This window comes from Engystomops pustulosus, chromosome 1, assembly GCF_040894005.1.
Source record: "Engystomops pustulosus chromosome 1, aEngPut4.maternal, whole genome shotgun sequence".
NCBI classification, from domain to species: domain Eukaryota; kingdom Metazoa; phylum Chordata; class Amphibia; order Anura; family Leptodactylidae; genus Engystomops; species Engystomops pustulosus.
Window position 1 is genome coordinate 139385947 of NC_092411.1, and position 16313 is coordinate 139402259.

The 16313-nt window shown below is 41.5% G+C and overlaps 1 protein-coding gene across 1 annotated transcript in view; it reads left to right on the forward strand.

Moving 5' to 3' along the window:
- Positions 1-16313, forward strand: part of LOC140133955 (stimulated by retinoic acid gene 6 protein-like) — a 107771-nt gene that overhangs the window by 34141 nt on the left and 57317 nt on the right. Inside the window, exons 5-8 of the mRNA XM_072154631.1 lie at positions 6484-6608; positions 7403-7523; positions 8076-8121; positions 14373-14501. Of these exons, the coding sequence (XP_072010732.1) occupies positions 6484-6608; positions 7403-7523; positions 8076-8121; positions 14373-14501 (421 nt within the window). The remainder of the gene's footprint in view (positions 1-6483; positions 6609-7402; positions 7524-8075; positions 8122-14372; positions 14502-16313) is intronic.

Sequence of the window (16313 nt, forward strand, 5' to 3'; positions counted from 1 at the left end):
CCCGAATATTTCCGATTTGCGACGATTTTCCCTGAATTGGCCCGGGCTTTTGGAGCACACAATCGGATTGTGGCGCATCGGTGCCGGCATGCATGCAACGGAAATCGGGGGGCGTGGCCGAACGATAACCAGACGGATTCGGAGAATCCACACACTTACCTTCACCAAGTATAGGATCGTGCACTCCGGCGGGCCTCGGCGGACTTCAGCGCAGCAGCGACATCTGGTGGACGTCGGAGGAACTGCCTTAGTGAAACGCCAGAAGAGCCGAATCCACCGCAGAGAACGTGCCGCTGGATCGCGAATGGACCGGGTAAGTAAATCTGCCCCATTGTTTTTAAGAAAAAAAGGCTTTAAATATTATGCAAATGAGCCAGTGGGGCTCTGGGATCTATAGGTGTTAATGGAGCCTGGAATCCCTAAAGCTCATTTGCATAGTTGTAAAAGCCTTTTGTGGGTAAAAACCAGATCATAAGAAGCTAAGAGAAGAGGGAGCACATACCAGTATGTTCGTGTGCTGGGTTTACAACCCTCGATCCTGGTGACCGACTGCAGAAAGCTCCCAAAGTAATGTGGGGGAGGTGAAAGGTCACCTCACCATGTGTCTGTTGCCCAGCACAGATAGCTGCGGTGAGCCCTGCCACCCTCCTCTGCAGTTTAGAGATGGAGCTCCTTGTTGCTTATTAGAGAGCTCGAAAAGAGTTTGGGCATGGGCGTTGCGGGCAGCCATGGCCCCCCGGGTGACCATAACTCCCTAATGAGGATCAGCCATAGCTGGTCAGATTCCAGAGCTGTTTTGGAAGCATGTACACAGACATGTTCAACTAAATAAAAAATACATTATCCCAACACATAAACTACAGTATTGCTGTCACAGGATGAGGTTCTAGCTGTCATTTTGCTGTTGTAGTAAGGGATTTTACATTCTTTTTTTACTAATACTTTACCTCCTATGTAGTCTATCTTATAGAACTGTGACATCCAGTATGTTGGATATAGAATAAATCATATAAAAATATGTTTCAGGAGACCTCTTTATAACATTCAAGACAAACCCAAATCAAATCCAGACAACGTTTCTAAACAATTCTCTGTGGTGCATGGAGGTAATGCTGCTGACTTTTGATTCAAAGCCTGATAAAGTGTCCAAACCTGTGAAAGGTTGTGATCATGTGAGGAAACTTTTAGACAGGAAGATTTATGGGGGTGTCATGTCATAGAGTGTGCGGGGGTAGAGTGCATGAATGCATCTTTCACCATTTCTCCTTTCACAGTTCTTTTTCTAATCATCTAGTCCCCTCTGGATGTCTTCTTCCCATTTGCATGTTCTTTCTGCACTTGGTTGCTTCAGTCCTCTTTCTGGTTAGACCATGTTAGACTAGTTCTCTTTCAGATACACTCCTTTTCCATTTGTCGGTTAATTTACTTGAACTATTTTTTCTTGCTTTATACCATTTGGACCAGTCGAATATTTTAATCATGTGATCCAAATTATTCAAAAAAATTAATGGAACAATTGAACAACACAACATAACTCCAAGTAGATCAAACTTCTGTGAAATCGAACTGTCCACTTAGGAAGACACACTGATCAATTTCACATGTTGTTGTGCAAACAGAATAGACAACTGTGGTTCTTCAGGTGGGGACCACAGACCACTTCTCAATACCTATGCTTTCTGGCTGATGTTTTGCCAATTTTGAATGTTAGTGGTGCACACTTGTGGTAGCATGAGATAGACTCTACAACCCGCACAACTGGCTCAGGTAGTGCAGCTCTTCCAGGATGGCTCATCAATGCGTGCTATGGCAAGATGGTTTGCTGTGTCTGTCAGCATGGTGTCCAGAGGGTGGAGGTGTTACCAGGAGACGTGGAGGGGCTGTAGGAGGAAATCACGTTGCATCACAGACTGCCCAGGAGTTGGCGAATGCATGTGAGTGACCCGAATACATTAATACATGTGATTTCCATTCCATTTATTTTCGATTTTGTGATCAACACATTCAACTTTTTACAGAACAAAGTATTCATTGAGAATATTTCGTTCCTTCAGATCTAGGATATGTTATTTGAGTCTTCCCTTTATTTTTTGAGCAGTGTATTTTATGAGTGATTGGCTAATATGAATTTTAAATACTATGTATGATATCAAGAAGATTCACTGAAATGCTAGAACCTCTATAATGTTTTGCACTTCAACTACTGACACTTCTGTAGCCTATTTTCACATTCCAATAGAGAGCAGAGCCAAAAATAGGACCTGCTCTGAGTTTTCTCAGGGGAACTAGGCTCAGACAGAGGGCTGTGAAAACAATGGCCATATTTATGCGCCCATACAAAAACATGAGGACATGAGCCAACTGCTTAATACAACAGCTAGCACACATGAGAAAAGTATGTCACATGAAAGTTTGTTTCATGTATTTGTATGAAGGCTAGGAGCTATTTATCATACACTGGCTCATTGTGCACCAGCCTCTTAGTATATCACCGAAACCAGGGAATAATGACCACGCTACTTAACAATAGTGGATAATAATAGTAATCTTTATTAATGCATAATCTATAAAAAACAATCAATTAAAATGGGAACATACACAGAACTAAAGCTTATACCAAAGGTCAGTGAGTAGGCATCTGGGTAATGAAATACATGTAGTTAAAACTACCATTCATGCTAATTCTTTAGCATGTACAATCCCATAAAACAGAGGTTTTGCAAACAGAGTGTTTAGTCACTTGGTGTAGTGGTGGTGGTGTAATTGGGAAATACCACAAAACAGACCTTGATAAGAGTCTAAAATGTATCAATATTTGTCCCTGCTGTCCCTCTTTTTGTGTGGATCACTTTTAATCTGCCAGAGGTTAGTCAAGGATTGATCTTTAAGGGCTAATAATATAATCTTTATTTCTATAGAACCATCATATTACACAGATCTTTACAGATCGTAGGGTACATATACAAATAAAATAGGACATACCATTTATATGGTTACATAATAAAGCTTACTATATAGCAACCATGGGTCAAGTGACTGCCAACAGCAGGACTCGGTTCTTCCTGTAAAAATAATCTTTGTTTATATAGCGGCATCAAATTCCGTAGTGCTTTACAAATCATAGGGAACATATATAAATATAATATTACATTCTTAAGATTTTCACTCTTAATTCTCTATAAAAAAAGAAACATCATCTTAAACATTTTATTACTTTTTTTTCTGGAGTCTTCCATTCACTTTCCACAAGTTTCATATGGATCTCATCTAACCGGAAATTCATAGGCCCACATTTATTGAACTAGTGCAATCTCCCTGTGCAGTGTGCAGAGTGCTCAAGATTAATCAAAACTGGCACACGGTCTTCATTCATCTGGCGCTCCCTGCACTCCTTGACAGAATTATGGTGCACTCCAGTAATAAATGTGGCGCAAACTCCGACTAAGCACTAACACGCCCTTTTAGGTGCATATCTTTTCTGTCTTGTCAAAACACCATGCAGCTGCGACACAAAACTGGTGCAGACACTTTATAAATACATCTGCAAGCCGTTTGCACGTTCTTTTCAGTCCAAAGTCAGACAGAAAACTGCTGGAAACACAAAAATGTGGGCCTAAGGCTTCATTTGAGGCTCTACATCCTCATTTATATTTGTATTTTCTTCCATTCTGACTGCTCATATTAGTTGATTTAGCAGAGGAATATCTCCCATCCAAAACCTGATATTCATCAATAATTGCCCATCTAGGGACTTGAATGTGCAAGTGATTGTCTATGTGTAATCTCTGAGAGCTTCTGATATGCACTCTCTAATAAATGTTCTCATCTCCTGAGACAATAAAGCATCATGCTGAACCTTTTTATGTCTGCATGCTCTGCACAATCAAAGTTCACAGGCAACATTTTCATATTTATCATAGGCTAAATGTATTTTTGCCACTTCTCCTTTGTGTTCTCAGAGTACCATAGCCATGATGGAGCCTTAATTGTGCAGCCATATCAGCGGCCACCATATGTTCGTGTGCATGAGGCCAAAAAGCTATGTTATGACTTTGGACAGCAACCTAAGCAGGAGGTGATACATGATAGGAAATTTAATTTCTATTTCCTAAGCAAATGCTATAAGATTAAGATTTCTTACCACAACCAAGAGCTCTTGCCACCTGCCCAGAAGCAATGGTAGGAAAGAAGAACACATGTATGAACAACCTAGTTAGGACCCTTAAAGGAAACCTACCACCAATAGGTAGATCCGGTGGCAGGTTCCTCTAATATATAGTAGTATAACCCTTTTTAGGGCTAATTCTTTTGTGGCCCAGAACTTTTATACATTTTAATTCCCCCAATATGCAAATTTCCTAAAGAGGCTACTGGGGCGTGGAGTAGTTGGAGCTGAGACTACACGGTGCGACTACTCTACGCCCCAGTAGCCTCCTCCGCCCACCAATGCATCTTCACTACGAGGAGCTGCACACACTCGTCTGTAAAGTTGGGTTCTGTGAAGCTGGGTAGCTGCGGCTTCAGAGCCAAGACTGCGCAGCTGGCGACCTGCATTCTATGCATGTATAGAACCCAGCTTCGAAGACGAGTGTGCGTCGTGTAGCTTCAGCTCCGGCTACTCCACGCATCAATAGCCTCTTTAGGATAAATTGTGTGAATTAAAATTTATAAAAGTTCTGGGCCACGAAAGAATTAGCCCTAAAAAGGACTATACTACTATACATTAGAGGAACCCGCCACTGGGTTATGGCTGAGATAGTAGAGCCACATAAAAAAGGACTTCATTTGTGTAACATATAGAGACAGCACATCAATAATACATGAAATGGCAAAAAAAGGAAAAAGAGATGTGCATATGGTTCAAATAACAACTTTATTAAATAATACAATCTTTAAAAACATCTAAAAAGCTATATAGAAGCTAGACAAAATACAAAAAACCTAACTCTCAGAATATAATGTACATACATATAAATAGACGGTAGTATGCTAAAAGAGCTCCAGTGACAGTAAAGCAGTATAAATAAGTGATATCAAAGATAGTGGAGCAAAAAAAGCATAACTGGCAAAAGGTTACATTGCACACAAAGATATAATAAATAATGATTACATGCTATTTTAAGGTGATATTACCGTCTTATGAAAGGTCTGAGTAGGCCATCCAAGAGGTAGGTAGAGGAACTCCACGTGTTTCGCCTGACAAACGGGCTTCCTCAGGGGATGAGATAGTAGAGCTGAGAATGTCTTTGGGGGACATGTATCTTTATTTCTGCTAGTGTCATTTTTGCGATTTTGTTGTTTTTGCGACTTTTCTGGAAGGATTTTAACATATAAATTGGAATTATTTCACATGCTTTAAATGTTTAATATTTTGCACATTAACCTGCTTTTTAAATTCTTACAGCTGTGGAGAGGGGATTTACCTAATTACATTGTTGTTATTGCATAGTAAACGTGACATTAACACGTGTGTTAACGTCACTTTTACTATGCGTTTTGTAAACCTAAATGTTAACAGTAATGTAATTAAGCACATCATCTCTCCTCAGCTGTTGTAATGTGTTTCAAAATGCAATCAAAGCGCAACGTGTGACCTCACGACCTCACCTTATATGTTGTCATCTCCCTGGGGTGTGAATAGAGTGCTTATAAATGCAGGACACAGCCTCATATCCAAAATTTTAAGTACAGGCGCTCCCCTACTTAAGAACACCCGACTTACAGACGACTACTGATTACAAACGGACCTATGGTAATTGGTAATTTACTGTTCTTTAGCCCTACAATAAACAGCTATAACAGTTATTAAAGGGGAACCAAACGTATAGTGGTGCGTCGTATTGGGTAAAAATGGATGTATAGGAATGGCACTGGCACGTTCTTTTCGTTCAAAGTAGGATCCATTTATTTCCAGATGACATGTAAAAACAAGACAGCGCTTTCGCACCTTCTTTAGGTGCTTCCTCAGGTCTAAAAATAATAATAAAATATATGGATTTTTTTAGAAAACAAACACCAAGTTGATCAGGGGCACAGTTCCAATATCATTTAGCTCTCTGTTCCTGGTGACACATCCACATCAATAAATGTAGCAAAGGAAAATGCTCTGGCTCGGTCTTCATCCCCAGTGCATCAGTACTTAAAATTCTCCTTCTTTGTGTGTTTTGGTATATCATTGCAATGGGGGAAGGTAAGAGGCCCTAGAGTGTTATGCTGTAGTTGACGGTGTTAAATTTCCTTCTGAAAAAAGATCAAACAATATTTCTTCGAAAGATGTTCTAGGAACTTTACTGGCCAGATTATTATACCTTCACCCATTGACAAAATGATTCCAATCTATCTATGTATGACCACCCATACTGCTCATGGAGACTGGCCTATTTTAGATTACACTGTGTAGGAGTTTCCCTTTTGGAAAAGCATATAAACATTATCCAGTGAGTGAAATGCTTTAATTCTAATCTATTGCTTTTCTATTAACAGTCCTTTAGATCTCATTGGAAACTTCAATAATAGATGGACATTTGGATTTGCATTTGGAGCAATGGCTTATACGATCATGTCACTTGAAGAATATTTGCCACATGGACTTCCTGGATGGGCAAAAGGTATATTTACTTCCCATGCATTTTTGGTTGTAAACATGAGTTTAGGTTTTGTTGTACAAAGCCATATGCATTTGGTTATCTAGTTCATATTTAACATCTGCAAAGATTAAGACCAAGCTATGGAATGTAAAGCTACTTCTTTAAGGAGACAAACAGATAGGCTACAAGAGAAAGTGTGTTGAATGCCTGCAACATTTGTGGCTAAAATTGGTCAAGGTACAAAAATGCCTGTTGGATGACAGGAGTGTAGACAGTGTGGTATTCCACAGTGTGGTTAAAATACTGGTACAAATTACATCATCATCATCATAGGAAGTGTTAGAAGGTCAATCTTTATCAGCTTTATTGGGCCCACACTGAATAATCTGAGGTCTCAATAAAGCATAGTGCAGTAACTCGGGCAGTGACAAAAGTTCAAGATGAGACTAAACCCCACCTATGTGACACCAGTCTCTAGGTCGCAGCCAGGCTGGAGGTGGGTTCACAGCTAATTGATGTAGACAACTTGCTGTGCTTTGTAAAAATCCTGACCTCATTACAATGCTTTCAGTGGTCCCTATACACCGGGTTGTAGCTCGACCTGGCTATAAGTGCCAGCAATAAGCATATTGTTTTAAGATGAGTGAAAACACAAGGTTTATACAGCTTGAAATTCTACTTTATTTTATGTATAATATATGATGTAAGGGGGTATATTATAAAATAACAACACAAAATAACATAATTTTCTCAGAATCAGAATGATGTTTAATTTACAAATTTCTAAATGATCATTTTTTTATATCTCTCTTTAGCCATTGGACTTTTAGTTGGAGCATTTGAAGTTGGCCTGTCCTATTATCCGATATTCGCCTGTCTCACTACAGATAGTCAAATGGTGGGATCTGTGATAGGTTTTCTATATACACTCATTTGGTGAGTAGGATTATGAGCTACTATATACTTAAATGTCATCTGCCACCAGAATCAAGGATTGTAAACCAAGCACACGTAAATTCTGGTGTGTGCCCATTCTGATAGGATATTCTCTCCTTGTAACTTCTTATGTCCTGTTTTTTTGGGGGGGCAGCTGCAGCCCCATCTCCTCAATGCATTCTTCCTCTCCTCCACGCCATTCCCCTCTATCCCCTGCATGCTCAATGCACATGACAGAAAGAGTGGAGGGGCAGAGGGAGCTGGATGAGTGTGAAGGAGAGGAAACTGAGACGCTGCACCCCTGCTACATCCCCCGGGACTCGCTGCATGCTGCTGGAGAAAGGAAATTTGAAAATAGGTTTTATAAATAAGCGGTAGTATTCAAAAAGTAGTTTTAAAATCTTCATAGCAAAGGCTAATGGAACCTGTCACCAGGAAAAAAAATGACATACCTGGTTAATATAATTCAAGATAAAATCCAGTAGAAAGTAATTGACTTATGTGACAATATCATTGTCGATTTTGTTCTGATTTTATAAATATATTTTTTAGGTTTACAGTCACAGTAGTTGACATTACAACTTGCCCGGATGGATATGTAAGTCATGCAAAAAGTAATAACCATAATCTCTATCTACAAAAAGATGCATCCATATTTAAGGTTAGGGGCGGACTGGCCATAAGTTTGGTTTAGGGCCGATTGGTTTAGGGCCGGTCCTGTACTGGTGGGGCCGGTGAAAAAATAAAAACACTTGAAACTCACCTCTCCAATGCCCCGACGCTGCGTCCCTGCTTGATCCAGTCCAGCCGCGGTGACAGCTCCGTACAGGCCGGCGTCGCACAGACCATGACGTCGGCAAGCATCTAACGTCATGGTCTGTGCAACGCCGGCCCGTACGGTGCTGTCACCGCGGCCGGACTGGATCAAGCAGGGACGCAGCGTCGGGGCGTCGGAGAGGTGAGTTTCATGTGTTTTTATTTTTATGTACTGGGCTGGGCTGGCTGTTTACCGGGGGCTGCTGTATAGAGGGGTGACCGACTGGCTGGCTGGCAGCTATATACACCGGGGCAGGGGCTGGTAGCTATATACACCGGGGCATGGGCTGGCAGTCTATATACACCGGGGCAGGGGCTGGCAGGTTATATACACTGGGGCATTGGCTGGCAGGCTATATACACTGGGGCCTGGGCTGGCAGGCTATATACACTGGGGCAGGGGCTGGCAGGCTATATACACTGGGGCAGGGGCTGGCAGGCTATATACACTGGGGCAGGGGCTGGCAGGCTATATACACTGGGGCAGGGGCTGGCAGGCTATATACACTGGGGCAGGGGCTGGCAGGCTATATACACTGGGGCAGGGGCTGGCAGGCTATATACACTGGGGCAGGGGCTGGCAGGCTATATACACTGGGGCAGGGGCTGGCAGGCTATATACACCGGGGCATGGGCTGGCAGGCTATATACACTGGGGCGGGGACTGGCAGGCTATATACACTGGGGCGGGGACTGGCAGGCTATATACACTGGGGCGGGGGCTGGCAGGCTATATACACTGGGGCGGGGGCTGGCAGGCTATATACAGTGGGGCAGGGGCTGTCTGGCTATATACACTGGGGCAGGGGCTGTCTGGCTATACATAAGGGGCAGTATTATAGTAGTTATATTCTTGTACATAGGGAACAGTATTATAGTAGTTATATTCTTGTAAATAGGGGGCAGTATTACAGTAGTTATATTCTTGTACATAGGGGGCAGTATTATAGTAGTTATATTCTTGTACATAGGGGCAGTATTATAGTAGTTATATTCTTGTACTTAGGGGCAGTATTATAGTAGATATATTCTTGTACATAGGGGCCAGTATTATAGTAATTATATTCTTGTACATAGGGACCAGTATTATAGTAGTTATATTCTTGTACATAGAGGGCAGTATTATAGTAGTTTTATTCTTGTACATAGGAGGCAGTATTATAGTAGTTATATTCTTGTACATAGGGAGCAGTATTATAGTAGTTATATTCTTGTACATAAGAGGGCAGTATTACAATATATTTTACTTAGGGGCAGTAGTATTATACTAGTTACATTCTTGTTTATCAGAGAAGGTATTTTAGTATGTTTTTGGTGTACATATATGGCAGTATTAAGTTGTGTGCTCTTAAAATAGAAGTGTTATTCCTTTACAAGGAAGCAGTATGAGTCTCTTTCTCTGTGGTGTACATGTTGATTTAGACCATCTATAAACAGTTTTTATGGAGTTTAGTAACTCCACCCACATCACAAGGCCACGCCTACTTGTTTTGACGCCACCCACAGAATGTGGCCACTTTTACAGTTTTTTCCAGGGCCACTTTAAATTCCCAGTCCGCCCCTGTTAAAGGGGTATTCCCACTAAGACAAGCTTCTTATATGTACTCATGATAACAAAATAACACATTCTCTAATTCACTGTTATTAACTAAAATGCAGCATTTCACAGTTATAAGTCCAACCTTTCTCTATCAGTCTTGCTGTACACAATTTCAGTTGCCCCTAGACATGACCCTGTAACTTCTCACATAGGGCCGGGCACTGTCTTGGATTGATATTTGCAGTGTGCAGATGAGTTTTCTGTCTGTCTCTGCTAAATGTCTATAGCCACACCCCCTGCACAGAGCTCACAGACACTCACATATTGCTAGGAGATCGAGAGGAGAGAGTGTGGCTGCCAACTACAAGGAGATAAGTGATCCAGGGGAAGGGGGAGGCAGGCACATATCTGTGAGATGTAGCAGTGTGAAAGTCTGTCAGCCTCTGTGTAATCATCACGTGCATCTCTGATCTATCTCATCTCTCTCTCTCTCTAAGTGTCAGAGTGTTTGTGCAATGTCAGAAGCCAGATGAAAGTGTATATATACCTTGTACCCTGAAATCTTACCACATTGTCACCCACAGAACTAGATGGATAATACAGTAATGTGTCTGCTCAGAGAGGCCCTGCCCACACCCTGGAAACTTACACTGACCATCCTAGATAGTTATAGAAGCTAAAACAGTAATAAAAATGAGTAAAATTGTAATGTAAGGGGTTAAAATGATTTCATTTGAGAATTTTATTTAGTGGAAAAACACCTTTAAAGGAAATCTACCATTTGCTTTTATGCATTGTGAACCAAACAATTATAAAATTATTATAATGAGGCTCTGTCACTTCTGTAGCCATCACTCAAGGCCCGGGGCTTCTCCTGTTACCCGAATTATGCACACCTTTGGCATTGTCCCGCCCAACATAAGCCTAGAACGCTGTATTCACTGTGTTATCCCTGACAGGCAAAAGTAATCAATCGCAGCACTCCCCAGCTGCTGTGTATAAGCCATCCAGCTCTGGTTGATTAGTCCTGTCTGGACAGTGCAGGCAGCTCAGTGTAGGTGGAAGTAATGGGTTAAATACGGTAGCCAACCTGGACCCAGCCAGCGCTTTCACAAGTTCCTGATTGATATTGTAGCAAATGAATTCAGGATACTTTGCTGCAGGATGATGTCACAGGCTCTTGGGAAAGCTTATGGGGTATTCTCAAAGTATGTTTGGTTACAAAATGCATAAAAACAAATGGTAGATTTCCTTTAATGGCAGATTTGTATTGTCACATTGTAAATGCTCCAAAAATGTAAAAATGTAAATTTTGTAATGTGCACATATGAGGGCTTATTTTACGTAGGATAAGATGCACTTATCAGATACTTAATTTAAGGGCGACCATAACTTATTGATGAATTTGATTAAAGGCAATCTACCACCGGAAAACTCCTTTTTCAAGTAGATCTCAATGCAGGTTTACCATGGCTGAAGCAGCCGCATCAATGGATGCAGTTGTTGCCAAAATAAACTTTAACTTATCTTTATGAAAATTATTTTCAAAGGCTACTGGGGGCGAGTAGTAGCCTAAACAAGCTCTGGGGGGCGGAGGCCACTGAACGCCCCCAGTAGCCGCTTCATACCCGCTTCCCCACGTCTCTTCTATGCGCATGTGCAGAGCTCAGAGTCAGGCATCTCCGGAACAGAAACTACTGTCCTATATATATAAACACATATTGTGATGCTGCCATGTGTACATCTTGGTATTCATATGTAGGTTATGGTGTAGTTGGACATGTTTTAATATATCTTTTTCTTTGTGATGTAGTTGATAACTGTAAGAGAACTGGAGCTCTGCATCAGTCTTCCCTGCCTTACTTTGCACTAGATCTCTGTACAGGCAGTAACAGAGATTCTGTATCCTGATTTGCTAAGTTTGTGCACATTCACGTGAATGCCCTAAATGCTGTTGGCATAATTTCCATAGCTGATGTCATAACCAGGAAGTCCCATTCACCCAGGAAAATCTGAGAGGGTTTTACAGATAGCCTTATGTATCTATTAGCCCTATATCTCAGGATAGGAAGAAGCTAGAAGCATGACATATAGTATAGCATATATACATATACATATAGCAATATTTGGAATTGCTGTCTGGGTCACTACGGTCATAGTACTACCACATTTATGTAGTTTTTTTTATTTTTGCCCAATTTTACTGCATAAAAACTATATTGTAGAAACATGTGTTTCTACATCTTTTCAGATGCATAACTTTTATTTCTCCCCTGACAGAGCGGGCTAAAGGACTTATTTCTTGCTAGAACAGTTGTTCTTTTCAGTGGTATAATTTTGGGGCACATACATTTTTATAACATTTTTTGTCAAGGAATTTGACGATAAAGTTCACCTTGCAGGTCCAATAATGCTTCGGATTAAAATCATCAATTCTTGACACATTTTCAGTCAGGTACAGTTAAATCCTGCTGGAAGCAAGATCTGACAAGTCAGTGAGATAATCGGAAGGACAGCAGTTGTTCTTTTTTTATGTGTCGCTTCAAAGTTGCTGCGAGTTCTGGTTCAAAGGCACAGAGTCCTTAGAGGTACAAATAATAACATAGGGTCTACAAATACCAGAATAACCTGGTATTCATCACTGATAATTTTGATAAATTTGTTATTAATCCTTCTTTTATATGTTATTAAAAAAGGCCCATAGGGATACGCCTAGAAAAAAGTATCCCATTGGGAGAATATGTATACATAGAGAGGAATTGCTAGAGAACATCAGTCTTTTTTGCACAGACACAATAATGTATAATCCAATGGTTGTTGAAACTACCAGTTGAAACTGTTGAAACTAAACTATACTAAACTTTATTTGGCATTTTTCATATGCGAGTCCCAGGGGTGTGTGGGCAAACAAAATGAGTCAGGCTTCTGTTCTCCCTTATCCCAACCCCCCTCCCCTCCTTTGCTTCATCTTGCAGCCGCTGTCTGCACTCTCTTTCTGGCAAGTAGGATTATCTGACGACCGCTAAAGCACAGTGATTATACTTACCTAGGACATATTGTCCTAGGACTGTGGTGGCGAACCTATGGCACGGGTGCCAGAGGCGGCACTCAGAGCCCTTTTTGGGGGCACCCGGACCATCAACCCAGCACACCAGACAGGACTCAAAGAATCTTCCTCCAGTTCCAAGCAACTTAAAATATGCTGCTTCCAGTCATATTTTGATACTTACTTCGCTACTTGGGACTGTAGGAAGAGGGAGAATGAGTAGACAGGGACGAATTTTCTTTGGAGGACCTCCTGCTGGCCCCACGATTCTCTGTGTACAGAGGTAACCTGGAAAGAAGCTAAAATTCTGAAAATTTTCCACCTTTCTACTGTGTTGCTGTCCTCAGGAGGCAAATATGAAGTTGTTGAACAGGGAGCAATAAGTTACTACTTTAATTTTTGGTTTGGCAACTTGTGATAAATAAGGGGGGTTTTGGGTTCAGTTTGGGCACTCGACCGCTAAAAGGTTCGCCATCACTGTCCTAGGAAATAGGGGAATGAGATATTTATACAGATGTAGCAATGGTTAATATTACTACTCTCTATCTCCAGTCATTTTATGGTTAGGAATGGCTGGTTGAAGAGGAAGAGACATTTATGAAGCAGGAGGCTTCACTTTACATTTCAAGAAAGTAGTGTAGAACGGAATTATGAATGTCTGATACAACAACCCATAATGTTATAAATAAATGAATATAACAAAACTCAATGTCATTGATCACAAAACATAGCTTAAATTGTTTGTTTTTATTATTCAAAAAATGTTATAGGATTTCTAAAGTAGGCAGAGTTATCTCCAAGATGACCACAATCTACAACTCCCTCAGTTTTCAGTAACAGGTCTCAACCCAAAACTGGCCATACTGGATGCACCACAGCCAAACTTAGTGATGATCACATGACCTACCCAGGCAGCTGCAGGACATGTGATGCCAAATTTGATTTCTGCAAACCCTATTGACTAACTGTCATCTCCACGATCCCAGCATCTTCTTTAAAGTTTACACACTGTGATCTCTGTAAAAAAATGAGTTATAAAAAGCAGCCAGAATGCGGGGACCTCCGGCGCTGCGGGCTATTAATTACTTATGTCTCTCATGTTATATTTCCTCCCTATCCAGCATGAGAGAGAAAGGTGACATTACATGATTGGTGTGAATAATTAAAATGGTGGGATTGTGCAGAAGTCAGCTAGGGGTAAGTATGTTTAATTTTGCTTGATATTAATGGTAGATTTCCTTTAAGTCAATAGGGTTTGCAGAAATTTAATTTGGCACTAAAATACTGGTTTTCTTTCACAAATTTTTTTTGCAAGTTTCCTTTTTGTATCTTATATACATGTAAATTCTTGTAATACTTGTAAATGCTATACACTATGCACATTCATACCTTCATTATTATGCCTTAATAAATATAATTTGAACTTTCATTTATACTTTTTTTACAGATCCTTGGTTATCTTGAAAAGGTTATTTTTGAATGGCCTTCGCTGCTGTGTTTAGTTTTCTTGGTTGGCCGTTTTTTTCATATGTTTATTAAATGTATCCGAATCCACCTGGGAGCTGATATTCAAAATGTAAGTATGAACTGATCCTCTACAGTCAATTCTGTGGTAGATGCTTCTTCTCACAGACCTCTTCTGTAGTGCTGAGTGCCAAAACAATAAGTAGGAGCAGGAGTTGGCCAGGGATGGGAGTAGTCAGGGACCATTTCAAGACAGGTTTTGGTAGAACAGGAAGGGTACTTGTCACAAATCGGCGCAAACAGATAGGTCACATACACAAGATGAATCCAAAAAAGGGGGTATTTTTATTCGGTATCTCTGGAACACAACGCGTTTCGGAGTCTATTATGACTCCTTTATCAAGTGAATAGATACTGCAGCGTGGGTGAAGGGCCGATTTCCTGCAGCAGTATCTATTCACTTGATAAAGGAGTCATAATAGACTCTGAATAAAAACACCCCCTTTTTTGGATTCATCTAGTGTATGTGACCTATCAGTGTGCACCGATTTGTGGCAAGTACCCTTCCTGTTCTACCGACTACGCTTCTAGACCGGTTTGGCAACCGTGTCTCGACGACCCTTGTCCACAGGCAGCACCAGGAGACACTAACCTTCTATACCCTCATTAGAGTTGTGCCTAAAACAGCACAACCAAATCTGGTGAGCCTCTCTCCACTCTTCCTAATCAGCACCACAAGCTATTACCATACTACTCTATGAGCGCTTTTTGGTCTTTCCTTGTCCGCCTTCCAAGACTGGTTTTGGGTCACTCTCCAGCACCCTCTATGTTCACACTCTTACTATATATATATATATATATATATATATATATATATAATATTTATTTACATTGTGTTCCAAATTATTATGCAAAAAGTGTTTAGGAGTGATAAGGTAGGAATTTTTTTCCAGTTATGATGGTGATGTGTTTTAGGGCTCTTTATATCACTGAAAGCAATTGCAGACACCTGTGCTAATTAGTATGGCAGGTGTGTCCAATTAAAGATGAGACTACTTAAGAAGTCTGTCCCACATTATTAATCAGCCATGGGAATGGGAAAGAAAAAGAATGTGTTGGCTGCTGAGAAGCAACACATTGTAGAGTGTTTAGGTCATGGCATAGCTACAATTGTCAGGCACCAGGGTTAGTGGACCCACTGGACCACCACGGACAATGACGTAAGCCAACAACTGGGAACGGAATCTAAGTAGCACCCAGTTTCCACCAGAGCCTGCTGCAAAGCAGGTTGGACTTGCTGTGGCGTGGTACCACCAGGTCGTTCGACTGGTGCGACTTTGGTCTGTGGTGCGAATGCGGACATGTAAGCGAATGCAGCGGCACGCTGGGTACACGGAGGATGACGGGTGAGACTGCCAACCGAGACGTGGGTCACGGGAGCACCCGTGACAGTACTCCCCCCACCCCCCTTTGGCCTCCCCCTCTTCTTGAGCTGAAGGAGTTCAGAATACGCTTGATGGGAGGAAGGCGCAGCTTGTAGGCCACTGGATTGATGCGCATGAGTACCTCAAAGGGACCCAGAAAACGAGGACCAAGTTTATAACCAGAGATCTTTAACCGTACATACCTGGAGGACAACCAGACTTTATCACCAGGTGAGAACCCTAGGTGCAGGCGTTTCCCCCACCCGGAAGACAAGCAGTGGGTAGTGGACCCACTGGACCACCGTGGACGATGACGTAAGCCGACACCTGGGACTGGTGTCTAAGTGGCACCTGGTTTGCACCAGAGCCCGCTGCAAAGCGGGTTGGACTTGCTGCGATGTGGTACCACCAGGTAGTTCCACAGGTGCAACTTTGTCTGTGGTGGCAGCCAAGGGGTGGTACAGAAACGGAAGGCGGGTTCGTGGTCGAGGACAGGCAGG